Source organism: Octopus sinensis, linkage group LG5 (genome assembly GCF_006345805.1).
Source record: "Octopus sinensis linkage group LG5, ASM634580v1, whole genome shotgun sequence".
Taxonomy (NCBI): Eukaryota; Metazoa; Mollusca; class Cephalopoda; order Octopoda; family Octopodidae; genus Octopus; species Octopus sinensis.
Genome location: NC_043001.1, coordinates 67,162,156 through 67,179,655, shown reverse-complemented (window position 1 = coordinate 67,179,655; position 17,500 = coordinate 67,162,156). Strand labels below are relative to the sequence as shown.

At 34.4% G+C, this 17,500-nt stretch overlaps 1 protein-coding gene across 1 annotated transcript in view; it reads left to right on the top strand.

The window, feature by feature from the left end:
* Window positions 1–17,500, top strand: part of LOC115212177 (vascular endothelial growth factor receptor 2-like) — a 296,084-nt gene that overhangs the window by 198,283 nt on the left and 80,301 nt on the right. The window contains exon 4 of the mRNA XM_029781015.2: window positions 11,953–12,243. Within this exon, the coding sequence (XP_029636875.1) occupies window positions 11,953–12,243 (291 nt within the window). The remainder of the gene's footprint in view (window positions 1–11,952; window positions 12,244–17,500) is intronic.

Here is a 17,500-nt window from a genome sequence, read left to right as displayed (position 1 = left end):
TATATTCCTTGGAGCGTAGGCGGGAAAGATATGCCATAATATACATCTGGAAGATCCTGAGAGACGTGTCCAAACTTTGGCATCGAGAGTTACACAAATGCCAGAACTGGCGCCACTGCGTGGTGCCTAGGACTCCAAATTTGCCATCAAGATGTAGGACAAGATACTGTGATAGCCTGGGCTTCCGTGGCCCACAGCTCTTCATATCTCCGAAGAACCTGAGAGACCTGCATGGGGTGGATGCAGATGTCTTTAAAATGGAACTGGATCTCTTCCTGTCAGGTGTTCCAGATGAACCAACTTCACGGCAGGAGGTGCAGATGAGGGCAGCTGCATCGAACTCTCTCATGCACTAAATGGCAGTTGCTAAAAAGCTTTCGTGAAGTAAAACCAGTAGCAACACCAAATGGCGGTGCCCCAGCATGGCCACAGCTCGTGAGCTGAAACTAGAATCAATCAATCAATCAATCAATACATATATATATGTATATATATATACATATATATATGTATGTATTGATTGATTGATTTATTCTAGTTTCAGCTCACGAGCTGTGGCCATGCTGGGGCACCGCCATTTGGTGTTGCTACTTGGTTTTACTTCACGAAAGCTTTTTAGCAACTGCCATTTAGTGCATGAGAGAGTTCGATGCAGCTGCCCTCATCTGCACCTCCTGCCGTGAAGTTGGTTCATCTGGGACACCTGACAGGAAGAGATCCAGTTCCATTTTAAAGACATCTGCATCCACCCCATGCAGGTCTCAGGTTCTTCGGGAGGATATTGAAGAGCTGTGGGCCACGGAAGCCCAGGCTATCACAGTATCTTGTCCTACATCTTGATGGCAAATTTGGAGTCCTAGGCACCACGCAGTGGCGCCCAGTTCTGGCATTTGTGTAACTCTCGATGCCAAAGTTTGGGACACGTCCCTCCAGGATCTTCCAGATGTATATATATACATATATATATATGTATATATATACATATATATATATATTCATATATAGATATATATACATATATATATGTATATATATCAATATAGGGTAGCAAAAAAATTCAAGAAAAGATTCAAGAAAAATTTTCTGCAACAGCGGTCAAGTGAGAAAATAGAAATAGTCACAGACTATATAATATATTCAAACAAAAGTATTAAGGAAAGACCCTTACAGGTCATTCAACTCACTTGAAAAGAGCAGCCAAACTCAAACCGCAAAAATAGTAGTAATTCTGAAAGCTAAAGGAGAAATAAAAAAATTTATTCCTTTCAACTTTGTACCCTGCAAGGTTTCAACAATTTTTACGCAATCGAACTTAATTAAATTAAATTAAATCTGTTTACAATTGGCTTGTTTCATCAGCAAAGTCTCCAAAACAAAAGGCGAACATATACACACGAGGCGATACCACTGAAGCCCCGAGTATATATATCCTAATTTTTCGAAATCCAACGTAACCATACATATATATATATATATATACATATTCTCTTTACTCTTTTACTTGTTTCAGTCATTTGACTGCGGCCATGCTGGAGCACCGCCTTTAATCGAGCAACTCGACCCCGGGACTTATTCTTTTGTAAGCCCAGTACTTATTCTATCAGTCTCTTTTGCCGAACCGCTAAGTAACGGGGACGTAAGCACACCAGCATCGGTTGTCAAGCATGCTAGGGGACAAACACAGACACATAAACATACACGCACACACATATATATATACATATATATATATGCATATATATATATACATATACATATATATACATAATATATGTATATATATATATACATATATATGTATATATATATACATATATATGTATGTATTGATTGATTGATTTATTCTAGTTTCAGCTCACGAGCTGTGGCCATGCTGGGGCACCGCCATTTGGTGTTGCCACTTGGTTTTACTTCACGAAAGCTTTTTAGCAACTGCCATTTAGTGCATGAGAGAGTTCGATGCAGCTGCCCTCATCTGCACCTCCTGCCGTGAAGTTCGTTCATCTGGGACACCTGACAGGAAGAGATCCAGTTCCATTTTAAAGACATCTGCATCCACCCCATGCAGGTCTCTCAGGTTCTTCGGGAGGATATTGAAGAGCTGTGGGCCACGGAAGCCCAGGCTATCACAGTATCTTGTCCTACATCTTGATGGCAAATTTGGAGTCCTAGGCACCACTCAGTGGCGCCCAGTTCTGGCATTTGTGTAACTCTCGATGCCAAAGTTTGGGACACGTCCCTCCAGGATCTTCCAGATGTATATATATACATATATATATATATGTATATATATACATATATATATATATTCGTATATATATATACATATATATATGTATATATATCAATATAGGGTAGCAAAAAAATTCAAGAAAAGATTCAAGAAAAATTTTCTGCAACAGCGGTCAAGTGAGAAAATAGAAATAGTCACAGACTATATAATATATTCAAACAAAAGTATTAAGGAAAGACCCTTACAGGTCGTTCAACTCACTTGAAAAGAGCAGCCAAACTCAAACCGCAAAAATAGTAGTAATTCTGAAAGCTAAAGGAGAAATAAAAAAATTTATTCCTTTCAACTTTGTACCCTGCAAGGTTTCAACAATTTTTACGCAATCGAACTTAATTAAATTAAATTAAATCTGTTTACAATTGGCTTGTTTCATCAGCAAAGTCTCCAAAACAAAAGGCGAACATATACACACGAAGCGATACCACGGAAGCCCCGAGTATATATATCCTAATTTTTCGAAATCCAACGTAACCATACATATATATATATATATATATACATATTCTCTTTACTCTTTTACTTGTTTCAGTCATTTGACTGCGGCCATGCTGGAGCACCGCCTTTAATCGAGCAACTCGACCCCGGGACTTATTCTTTTGTAAGCCCAGTACTTATTCTATCAGTCTCTTTTGCCGAACCGCTAAGTAACGGGGACGTAAGCACACCAGCATCGGTTGTCAAGCAATGCTAGGGGACAAACACAGACACATAAACATACACGCACACACATATATATATACATATATATATGCATATATATATATACATATATATACATATATATACATATATATATATATGTACATATATATATATATATGTATATGTATATATATGTATATGTATATATATGTATATGTATATATATATATGTATATATATATGTGTATATATATATATGTATGTATATATATATATGTATATATATATATGTAATATATATATATATATGTATATATATGTATGTTATATATATATGTATGTATATATATATATATATGTTATATATATATATGTATGTATATATATATGTATATATATATATAATATATATATATATTGGGTCATCCCATAAATAATGCAGTCTTTTTATACTTCTATTTTTCAAAATTATGATAAATAAAGTTCTTTATTAAGCTAAAATATACTTTCCTTCATTTTCTACAATGTTCTTCCATCTATCTGGAAGACTTGTAAGGTCCCACTTCCAAAATTCACTTGCTCGTGATGAATTATACAGAATTCATATTTTTTCCATCTAAATGATTTTGAAGATTGCAGAATAAATGATAATCAGATGGGGCAATATCCGTCAAATATGGTGGGTGGGTCATTGTTTCCCATTCAAACTGCTCCAGCTTTTGGAATGTCATCCTCCCTGTATGTGGCCAAGCATTATCTTGATGGAAGAACACCTTGTGTCTTCAAGCCAGAAATGGTTGTTTTTCTTCTAGTGCCTACTTAAGCCATTCAAGCTGCTCGCAGTAGATCTCCTTTGTTATCATTTGGTTTGGGTTTAAAAGTTCAAAGTAGACTAAACTTTTCATATCCCACCAAACAGATAACAACACCTTACTTGGGTGAAGACCTTCTTTAGCCTGGGGTGCTGGTGTTTCTTCTTTCTCTGCCCATTGTCTTCGGCATTTGACATTATTATAGAGAACCCATTTTTAGTCACCAGTTACTATTCAGTCCAAAAAAAAGGTTCGTTCATGAGATATGATAGCAAAGAAGAGCAGACATTCACTCTCTGTGTGCGACTAGACTTGGAAAGATTGTGAGGAACCCATTAGCCGAATTTACTGACATCTCCGATGACACCCAGGTGTCGATGAATGGTTGAATGACCAAGTCCAAGCTTCTCGACTAGTTCCTCAAAAGTTATGATGGGATTTTGTTCCACCAGGGTTTGCTGGACATCCTCGTTGAGCTCTACAGATCTTCCAGGATGAGGCTTGTCTTCTAGGCTGTAGTTTCTGGCTCCGAATTTCTGGAATCACCGTTGACACTGGCTTACTCTTATTGTCCGATCTCCATTTATTTCTCGCACTTTCTGTTGCGTTGTTGCCTTTATTGAATATGCCGAATATGCTCCTTTGTCACTTCCATTATAACTTTGAAAATATAACTGTTAAAATCGAACTGCACTCATCAAACTTGCACTAAGAATAAGGACAAGATAAAATTACTACCTGTTTTTATAGCAAGTTAATGCAGATAGTTTATCCTGTCCCCTTCTAACTTTTAGTTAATGCAATTGAAAAAAAACATTATTTATGGGATATATATATATGTGGAGGCGCAATGGCCTAGTGGTTAGGGCAGCGGACTCGCGGTCGCAGGATCGCGGTTTCGATTCCCAGACCAGGCATTGTGAGTGTTTATTGAGCGAAAACACCTAAAAGCTCCACGAGGCTCCGGCAGGGGGTGGTGATCCCTGCTGTACTCTTTCACCACTCTTTCTCCCACTCTTTCTTCTGTCGGCCTGCTCACTTAGCCAGCGGGGTGGCGTCATTCGAAGGCTAAAACAATGCGAACGCATTGTGACCAACGATGTGTAACTACATCTGATGGTCTGGTCGGTCACGTGATATATATATATATATATATATATATATATTATTATTAGTGAATGGAAGAGTTCAGCCATGGGCTCTTAAGGAGCGTCCTCGTTCGAATTGTGTTGCTGCGCCTCTGTTTTGTTTTGTACTGCCAACGGAATTCCTGTTTTTTCCTGAAGAGAAAGCCACAATATGGTACCCTTATGTAATCAGAATTTGGAAATTTGTGGCCTTTGAAACATGTGTAGAATGTAATAAAAGGAATTCTGTACAATCTTCGTTCAACTCCATTTCTTCCATTCACTAATAATATTAAACTTCAATTATCCGCCCCAACGCACGGTTGCAACACCAAATGGTCTTATCTCCAACCGTGCTTTTTTCTGCTGTGATTTTTGCTACCGAGGTATCGGTTAAACTTTTGAATAATCTGTAACAAGAAAATTCATCCTTCTATTTCAACAAATATATATATATATATATATATATATAATTGACTATGGTGCTGCTACACCAGTCATAGGGCTGGATCAGAGCTAAGCAGGGGTTAAACATAAACAGCAATTTTTTAAAAACGTTTTCATCATCTTTCTTGTGTCCATTTATTTCCATACTGGTAATTATATATATATATAAAATGGTAGTCTCTTGAGTCCACCAAGACAGTGATCTGCAATTTCTTGCTGAACAACCTACACAAATGACTTGTTTATAGTGATCAAATGTTCATGCTGCACAATAATTTCAAATTTTGGCACAAGTCTAGCAATGTTAGGGAAGTAGTACTCCACTGGTACTTACTTTATCAACTCTGAAAGGATGAAAGGAAAAGCTGACATCAGCAGTATTTGAACTTAGAATGTAAAGAGGTAGAAGTAATGTCACTCAGCCTTTTGTCTACCATACTAAGAATTCTGTCAGCATGGCACCTTAATAATAATAATGATCCTTTCTACTGCAGGCACAAGGCATGAAATTTGTGAGGAGTAGGGAGTTAGTCAATTACATTAACTTCATGCACAACTATTAATTATTTCATTGACCCCAAAAGGATTGAAGGGGAAAGTCAACCTTGGCAACATTTGAACTTGGAATGTAAAACCAGAGGAAATGCCACTAAACATTTTGTCTGGCATGGAAGTGATCTGCCAGCTTGTCCCCTTAATAATAATGATGATGATGATAATAATAATAATAATAATAATAATAATAATAATAATAATAATAATAACAACAATTTCAAATTTTGGCACAAGGCCAGCAATTTTAGGGGAGAAGTCAATTCCATTGACCCCGGTATTCAGTTAGTACTTATTTTATCGATCCTGAAGGGACAAAGGGCAAAGTCAACTTCATCAAATTTTGGACTCAGAATGTAAGGATGGACAAAATGCTGCTAAGCATTTTTCCCAGTGTATTATTCTGCCAGCTAATAATAACAATAATGATAAGAAGGAGAATCCTTTCCCCTAAAAGCACAAGTCCAGAAATTTGGAGGAGGAGGTAGTCAATTGCATTGACCCCAGTACTCAGCTGGTACTTATTTTATCAACCCCGGAAGAATGAAAAGCAAAGTCAACCTTGGCAGAATTTTAACTCAGAACATAGCGACAGACAAAATACCGCTATGCATTTTGTTCAGTATGCTAATGATTCTATCAGCTCACTGCCTTGAATAATAATTATAGTAGTAATAAAGCATATGGAATTTTTGTAGAATACTTATCTATTAAGTATGATAATGCATAATAACTAATTATTTCTATTGCTTGGGTTGACAACCAATGTGAATGAATATCTATCTATCTATCTATATATATATATATATATATATATATATATATATATATATGCAACAACTCTTTGTGGTAAATCTCAACCATAGAAAAGAAATTAGGTATTTTCTCTTCTTTTTCTGTTTTTATCTCCAAATAGAAAAGATATGTCAAAACCACAAGATTATCTCATATCCAGACTTGGTTATGACTTTGATGACCTTAATTCTTCAAACATTTAATATAAAAAATTGATAAACTACTGAAGTTTTTTTCATTATTTCATTTTGAAATATACGCCAAAAGCAGTTTTCGATTTTCTCTGCCACTGACTTAATTCTGAAACATGGTTCCTCAACAGAAAGTTCTTTGAAGACTGTAATTAAATAGCAAAGTGAATCTTTAAAGATAATTGCTGGTTTTGACATATTTTCTGTGTTGTATTGCCAACATGGTCTTTATTTCATGTTTACTGCAATCATGTTTATAAACAGAGATATAATAGTTTTGATAAGCTGTTTGGCTTCAGCAATCTGAGATGGTAGACAAAACATGATGGATTACAGTTAGTGAACTAGAAATATATTTATTATTGATATCATGATAACATATTTAACCTGCTAGAAAATAACATCCAAATCAACCTCCCTCATAGCACATCCTAATATCTAATGAAAATAAAGGCACATTAGATAATGTAGTGCTACATACTCCTAAAATAGCTGGTTGGTCCTAACTGGATTGCATCCAATCATAGGGCTGGATCAGAGCTAAGCAGGGGTTAAACATCAACAGCAATTTTTTAAAAACACTTTCATCATCCTTCTTGTCTCCATTTATTTCCATACTGGTGTGAGCTGGTCAAGATTACTTGAGGCAGTAATCTAAGACCAGTATGCCCTTCCAGATGCCAACCCTTGTTTTCAGGTAAATACCTTATTGAAATAGTCTTTTTATATGGAACCGCCATCTTATTGTACATATGGGACATAATCTAACATCACTGTTACCCAAGTGGTGTCACTATGAGGACACATTCACACACATACACACACCATTATCAGTATCATCATCATTTCTACATCTATTTTACCACTTTGGCATGGGTTAGACAAAGTTGTAATACATTTTCTACATGGTGGACCAAAAGTCACAAAGGGGTTTGAATGTTTAGTAATTCCTTTATTTTTGTTTTAAATTTACAATACCATAGTATCATGTACAGTCATCAGTGTCATCGTCATTTAATGTTCACTTTCCATGCTGGCATGGGTTGGATGGTTTGACTTCAGGAAGCTGCACCAGGCTCCAATCTAATCTGCCCTTCCTAACGCCAACCACTCCAAGAGTGACATGGGGGCCAGTCAGGTGGCACTGGCATCAACCACGCTTGAATGGTGCTTTTTACATGCCACCAGCACTGGTGCCAGTCAGGTAGCACTTGCATCAGCTATGCTTGAATGGTACTTTTTATTTGCCAGCAGCATGGGTGCCAGCAGCATGGGTGCCAGCAGCATGGGTGCCAGCAGCATGGGTGCCAGTCAGGCAGTCCAGCATCAGCCACAACTTCTCAAGCACAGCAATTGAAGGGTACTTTTAAATGGGCTGGTTATGCAACACTGGCATCAGCAATGGCTACAGTCTCACTTGGCTTGCTGGGTCTTCTCAAGCACAACATATCTCCAAAAGTCTCAGTTGCTTGTCATTGCCTCTGTGAGGCTCAACTTTCAAAGGTTGTGCATCACTACCTCATCCCATGTTTTCCTGAGTTTACCTCTTCCACAGGTTCCCTCAACAATAATAATAATAATAATAATAATAATAATAATAATAGTGATGATAATAATAATAATAATAATAATAATAGTGATGATAATAATAATAATGATAATAATAATAATAATAATAGTGATATGTGTAATTGTAATAGTAACAACAACAATATTATTAGTAGTATCAATAATAGCCACAGCACCAATAAAAGAGAAACAGAAAATTAGAGAGAGAAAGGGGGAAAATTGATAGAGGTAGAGAGTGTGAATTGATGGCGTTTGAAAAGTATCTAAGGAAGGTTAGGTACTTAGTTTAGCTTGCGAAATGAACACATAAAAATTCACACATAAAATTATATTCATATCTACATAAACACTAACATACATACAAATACACACACATATAGTTACGCATACAAATATACAAAAAAATGTATGCAAATACACACATATACATACACATATATATATGTATATAAATATTTACATATACATATACACATACACTCACACACATATATACACACACACACATATATATATATGCATACACATACCTACAATACATAGACATAAATATATAGAGACATATCTTCACATCAAGATGAATATATACATCATAATGTATATATGCTAACAATCTGGTGTATATAATATTAAAATGTTGAAATAAGGAAATTGGTCATTAATTTGATATAACAATTAAATGCATGAGTAAACAATAAAAATAAACATCGGCAAAGCTTCAGCTTCAATTTGTAAAGCAGTCGAAGGCTTTCTTAAAAGTGAAGTCAAAATATGCACCAGCATTGCAATGCAACACATCTATAATGTGTAAAGTCAAATTCAAATGCAACAGTCAAAATTTTCCAAAAATCAATGCATTTTACCCACATGGTATTTTATCAGTTGACATTTTAAACCTCATGGCATGCGTGCAGGAATTTAAATGCTTGCGTCTCTGGTTCAAAGCATGTTTATCTTGGAACAGGATGAAGAACTTTTCTGAGAGGCAAAGATTACATTTCATAGGTCTTTTATAAGCTCCATGTCTGTATGCTGATGCTTTTTCTAGAATTTCCCAGGTAACATTGAAAGGATGGGTGTCATCCTCTTTCAATTCCAAGACATGCTTTGTAAGATTAGTTGCTGTCCTATTCTTGGTGTATCGGAAAGAATTTCAGTGGGAATAGAATCAAGTATTGAATGAATTTTCCTAAGCCCCTGTATATGTTTTATATTTTTGTGAGCCATCTACTTGCACTTTGGCTCTATAAGCAATTCTTTTTTCATGACATTTACCTTCCAACAGAGAACGAGTCTTATCTTTGCAGTTGCAGTTCCTCAGATTAGCTTCAGCACTGCAGTTGTTAGTAATAATTTTCATGTTATGCTGGTTAATAAAAGAGGCAATGTTTTTGCAACAAGAATAGCTAACCTTCAGTATTCTATTAAATATTCTATAGAACTTATGGCTAGATTGAAAATGTTTAGAAACTAATTTTAAGAATTCCCTACCTATATTAGTTTTAATGGCAATATTAAATGCGGGGTTAAACCCAAAACTTTCCTAGTACTAGTTCTATGTCGTCTATTATTGTCAGAATTATCTTGACTATACTGGATCTTCTCCAAGAATCCACTTTTCTTCAATGCATTATTGTAATACAGTACAGCATTTTGAAATGCTATCTCATCTGAAGATATTGATGATATTCACCTTCCTACATTACTAAATGGGTTCTTAAGAATTACGGGTGGATGATTAGATTCTTTGCTAATATAACATAGCTTTTTATTGGGCTTATGGTAGGATTTAAATTTATCTAATTGTAAATCTAAGTTGATATCTAAAAAAATCTACGTTTTTTAGGTTACTTTCTTTTGTAACCTATAAACTCATTCTTTGGGAGAAGGTTATCAGATTCTTCCTAAGTTTATCTAACTCATGGTCGTTTAAATTATGGGTGACTATAAGACCATCATCTTTGTATAATCCTGCATCTATAAAAGGGAATTCTAGATGCAGATTATCCAGAATATAAGTTCCTATAAGCATACACAACTCTGCCCCCATCATATGCCCTCATCAGTACATCGAAAAGAATCCTCACTCGTTTTGACCAAGGTGGAATCATCCTCAAAAAGAAGGGATTTCTTTGCATGCAGGATAATATCTATTTCCAAGCTATTGATGGTGACATACTGCTTGGCAAAGTCTAATGCTTTTAGAAGCAAAGGCCTAGATATTGACAGGTAAAAATCGACAATATCAGACTGCATAAATTTATGCTTGTGGCTAATCCCTTTGAACCAATTTATCACTGACTTACTATTTTTCCAAAGCCCTAAATTTAATTCACTATTTAACTTGCTTAAAATATGATCTTAAATATAGTGGCTAATAATGCCTATTTCAGTTTTAGCTGGGTTAATTAGTCTACATTTAAGGTTTCTATTGAAATTAGCTTTGTGGTCTTTAAGAGTAATAAAGGGTTGGCATGGGGGGAGGTATACTATCCTCTCACTAACTTTAAGGCTGTTAGCAATTCATCTTGCTTCCAAATTCACCTCTTTTTATGAATTTGTGTTATCTTTTTTGTAGGTGTCTGTAATGCTGTTCGAAAGTAGACGTTTATAAACATCTTTGTCAACCACATATAAGTTGTCAGAGTTTACGAAGATCATATCTGAGTTATTTATGTCTCTAATTTTTTCCTTCATATCTCTCTGGAGTGGGTTGTTGAATCTGTGGAATTTAAATTTTCTGATTAGCTCAAAAAGGTCTTTTTCAAAGGCTTCCAATTCCGAAGTAGGTGGTGGATATTTGTTTTCGTTGGTATTGACGTAAACAATGAGAGAAACAAATGTCTATCTACTTTGTAGGAGTAGATAGACAGCCGACAACCGATGAAGGGTCGTTCTTTATGTTACATGTCCTGTTTACCATTTGTTTCTCTCATTTGCGTATTGAACTCATTTGTTTTCGTATTTCATGTTGTTTACTGTTGGTGACATCCTGTACCTATATATGCATATGTATGTATATGTATGTGTATATATATATATATATAATTTATATTATTTGTTTGAAAGGCATGCATCCATTTCCAAGTAAGTTTATCTTATATATATATATGTGTGTGTGTGTGTATGGAGGAAGCAGGTTAAGGGGGGGATCGACACTTTTGAGAGAGCACGTATCCAGCATGAAGAACTTAGGCGAGCTGTGCGAAAGCGCACGACTCGTATAGTGAATGGGGAAAGCTTGGTCTGCAATGTTTGCAGTCGTGTGTGCTTGTCAAGAGCAGGGCTCATTAGCCACCAACGGAGCCGCAAATGCAACATATAAGTTAGTCCTAGAGCGCACAATGTTCCTGAAGGTCGGCAATGGTCTTCCTCGGTCACGAGTGGACGGCCATCATCATATATATATATGTATACATATGTATATGTATACATATTTATATATGTATATGTATACATATGTATATATGTATATTTATATATATGTAATATAATTATAATAGTAATGTCATTATTATTTGTAGTTCCTGTTCGAGTAGAAACAACTTATGCAGAACCCCGAAAGAGATACAATATTTACTCCCGAGGGGATGATGTCTACTTACACTGTATTGCGTTTGGTAACCCGATCCCTGACTACCACTGGGTGTACACCTCACCAGACAGTCGCAACCATTTTGTGCTTTCCCAGCTCAATTACTATCGGATCCGAAATGTCCAGAGAGGAGATGAAGGCAACTACTCTTGTAGAGTGACCAACAAATACAATGGCCAGACTTACGAGGATGAAAAAATCATTCAGATTAGAATAACAGGTAATAATTTATATTAGTAGTAGTATCATCATCATTGTTGTTGTTGTTGTTGTTCATTGTTTGAGAAATACACAAGCATTATTATTATTTCTCCTCACACAGAGTAGAAAATTCTCCAAATAGAAGAGTAGTAAAGCTAATTTTTATTAGATTTTACTCTCCATTTCATGTATTCACCAGTATGTGTCATATCTGGAGTTATTTTACTGGAGAAGTTTCACCACACACACAATTTTTTGACAACCAATTGCCAAAATGATAAAAAAAATATTACCTCAACTGTATAGTTAGAACAAATTGGTTCTATTGTGGCAGCAGAGAGAATTCACCAAATTCTTTCATAATTATCAGAGTTAAAACATTTTTTTAACATCCCACCATTGTAATATTACTGAAATACAGAATTTTCATTGAGAAAAACAGAACTCTATGAAAAAAATTCTGAGAGATTTCTGAAGAGCCTAATCATAAAACTCCCTATTAAATCGTAGATTTTGATTTTTGGAACTGACAAAATAAAATACTATCTGTGCCACTTCCTTACTTTTCAAGAATTGTTTTTTTAAATATATGAATTATTATGTATATATGTATGTGTTTTTGTTCATGTTTAAATGTAGATATTTGTGTGTTTGTATATGTGTAATTTTTTGAAGTTCATTACTCTTTCTATTTCCCCATTTCTGTTCATCACTATGAATGGACCTTTGCAAGATGCACACACACACACTATATATATGTATATGTGTGTGTGTGTGTGTGTGTGTGTGTATGTATAAATATATATGTACATATATATGTATATATATATGTGTGTATAATAAATATTAGGGAATAAATCCAAATTTACAGGGAAAAATCAGATTTAGGATTGAATCCAATTTTATAGTAAAATATTATATAATATTAATTAGAGACAAAACCACTATTTTGCAAATCAAACAAAGAAAGACTTAATCCAATACATAAAAAAATTTAATATAAAGTAAATAAAATTAAATTCGCCACTACAATTGTTTCGTGTCTCTTCAAAGGACATTCATCAGGTGGATTTCAGATCTAAAAATAATCAATATTTTAAAGATATAAATTTAAAATGACTAAAACTATAAATAATATAAATTTATCAATGGAAAAATATATATATATATCTATATATAATCTATATATAATCAAGAACTAAAATAACCTCTATAAACAATTGAATATAAAGAAACCTAGTATTAAAGTTCTCATATTTAAAGATGAAGAATCTAATTTCAAAAAACAAAAAACAAAAAACAAAAATAAAAATAAACTATATATACACACATGCTCATACACATATATCTAAGTATATATAAACATATCTAAATACATACACTAACTCACACACCCATATATATATCTCTATACATACACATAAACATCTAGGCAACGATAAATTAATAAAATAGCCAAATACTTCAACTCATTACTTATTCATACTCCCACACACACACATACAACCCTCATTCATAAACACACTCACTCTGCATGACAACCACACATCCAGCAGCCGCATATACTCAACCACAACAATATAAACATTTCATTCTTAGCAAGAAACTACCAAATACCATATACCACATATATACCACAACCATACATAAATACTTAAAACAAACACACACACACACACACACATATCCAAATACCACATGCATGCAACAAAGATACACAAATACGCAAACAAACACACCCACACACACACATTCACACATACACACACAATCACTCACATACAACCGCACTCCTACCGCCACTCCAACACAGAGGAGTAACAAATTCAGCAGATACATACACTCAGCCACATACATACACTCAGCCACATACATACAGTAACATTCCCTACTCAGCAATATACTATTAAAAACTCCAACACCACTCTAAAACAAATTTATGAATGTGAATAATAACTTATATAGAGTTATTCTATTATCAAACAAACCATTTAAAAACGAACCTATCTATTTATCAAAGTATGTCTAAATTATTTAATAATTAATAACAAAGGAAAATACGATAAATAGAACACTACATAAACAACAAGATTAACATAAGCAACAAGATTAACATAATGAGAAAAAAATACATACCTTCTATTCAATTTTAAGTTATGAAGTGAATTTAAAGTCTAACTGTTATAGCGTTTACAAAATTACGTTACCATAGAAATAGAACATATTTATAATAAATTCTTTGCGCGTGATGAACGAACGTTATTTAAAAATTATGAATGGAATAGAATGGAATAATATGTTAATCAACGTAAATAGACAGAATTTACTACAAAATTCTTTAATAAAACAATCATGATAAACGAAACCCATACATACATATAATGATAAAACCTCCCTTTACCATACACAATAACAAACCTATATAGCAATCCCCCTAATCTATACATTCACACACAAATACACACACATATAACACACACCCACAACATATACATATACCCACTCACACATATATATACATACGTACAATACTCGATATATACACCAATATATTCACACCCACACCCATACAGATAAATAAATAAATATATATACATCCATAAATATATATATATATATATATAATATATATATATATACACTCACACATATCATCAAATACACATATATATAAAAAAACGTATATATAAAAAAATACACACATTCACAAAAAATAAATAAATAAATATTTATTATATGTATATATGAGTGTGTACACGCAAACGGGTGCAATCTCACGCACAATCAAACATGCATGTATACACGCACAATTAAACATGCATGTATATATGTGTGTATATATATGTATGTATATATATATATATATATATATGTGTGTGTGTGTGTGTGTGTGTGTGTGTGTGTGTATGTATGTATATATATATATATATATATATATATATCCGGGATCCGGGACCCCCTTCGGTCACGACACTGACCATGGGATTGCACCTAGAAAGTTACCCTCCTAGTCACAAGTCTGGGCATGGTTGTTTATGGAAGACCAGCAGTCGCCTATGCATACCGGCCTCCCCTCTCCACGCCACCAGTGTTATCCAAGGGAAAGGCAAAGGCCGATACAGCTTGGCACTCGTGACGTCGCAACTCATTTCTACAGCTAAGTGAACTGGAACAACGTGAAATAAAGTGTCTTGCTCAAGAACACAACATGCAGCCTGGTCCGGGATTCGAGCTCACAACCTCACGATCGTAAGCTCGACGCTCTAACCACTGAGCCATGCGCCTTCACACACACACACACACACACTATCAGAAGAACCCTATGGTATTGTTTTGGATAAATATCAGCTAGCATTATTTATTTACGATAACATAGGTACTGCTCTCTTTCTTGACATGTTAGTAATTTTCTTGTATTATTTATTATCTATCTTCTTTTCACAACTTTTAAAACATCCTGTTTCCCCTTTATATGGAAATAACCTGTAAATTTTTTCCCTAGACCATTACTAGATCACTCTTTTGCCTACTGACTTTGAAACCCTACAATGCAAGATGGTATGATTTTAATATATTAGGCCACCTGGCTTCTTCTTTAGGCCATGTTTTCTTTCCTACTCCCTATTGCTTCTGTTTATTTTTTGGATGCTTTTGTTTTCACTCTGATGAAGCTCCATGTACTAGTTTGAATATCCTATGAAGATGAAGAATATTATTTACGCAATTCTTTCGTAGGCACTGACTGATATTGGAAGCGGACATGGCCGTAAGAATTGTTATGTCAGATAAATGTTTTGTCATATTTTGTATTAATTGTGGTCCAATTGATTTGTTTGTTGATCTAAAGTTTCCTCCATTTTATTAAGATCATATATATATAGGCACAGGAGTGGCTGTGTGGTAAGTAGCTTGTTTACCAACCACATGGTTCCAGGTTCAGTCCCACTGCGTGGCACCTTGGACAAGTGTCTTCTACTATAGCCGACCAAAGCCTTGTGAGTGGATTTGGTAGACGGAAACTGAAAGAAGCCTGTCGTATATATGTATATATATATATATATATATATATATATATATATATATATATATATATACATATATATGCATGTGTGTGTCTGTGTTTGTCCCCCTAGCATTGCTTGACAACCAATGCTGGTGTGTTTATGTCCCCGTTACTTAGCGGTTCGGCAAAGTCCCGGGGTCGAGTTGCTCAATTAAAGGCGGTGCTCCAGCATGGCCGCAGTCAAATGACTGAAACAAGTAAAAGATATATATATATATATATATATATATATATAGCTTAAATTACTAGTGATACATAATGGATTGAGGCAAATCAAAGTGAAGCATGCCACAAATTGCCAAGACAGAATGACACAAAACAATCTCTTAACTAATCCATTATCATAGCATGGAAAAGATTGATGAAGGCAAGTTCACTGTTGTTAGGTAATCCACAAATCTAATAGTATCCAAAAATATCCATTGATGGATAGAACCTTAAAAACAATAAAAACAGCCAAATGTATTATCTGGTTTTGCTACAATTGTTTCATTAAGAGTTTTTATTATGATGTATGCATAGTACAATCAGGTGTGCAGTATGCATAACATCTATAAGATTATGTAATATGTTATACAATCTCTCAACTCACCAGGCTAACCAAATAAACAAGCAAGCATTGATATGTTGATTAGTGAACAGATCATCAAGTGAAATTTCTAATCAGAATTGTCAACATTTAAGGACTGTAATGTGGGTGGGACTATAAACTGTCAAACAGCAAGGGAAAATAGCAGAGCAAGGCTGTAAATTAGAGGATGGTTAAAGGCATTTCTACTTCAAACATGTCATTAAATTCATCAACCTTATTCATAAAGGTTGGTAGTGGCAGAACATACTTGTATACAGGTGGATAACGTCAAGCATATCTGACACTATCAAAACATATCCAAAGAACAGCTAGCTACCTCTGATGTTCAAAATAAAAAAAACAGAAAAAATTACAGTATTATATTGCTTGAAAGTTAACTATATTAAGGAATGGCATGGTTAATAAATTCCAGCGTAATTTATTCATTCAATCACTTTATTTTTCTTGATAAAAGCACTCCAATTAATTATTACAGAACTGGAGATCTTGCTAATTATAATTCAAAGAGAATAACTAAAGGAAAACTACAGATTGAAGTTCCTTGTGAAAATTTAGAGAAGGAAGGAAAAGAAGGATACGGGAGAAATGGAAAATAACAGAAACAAAATAGGATAAATCAAA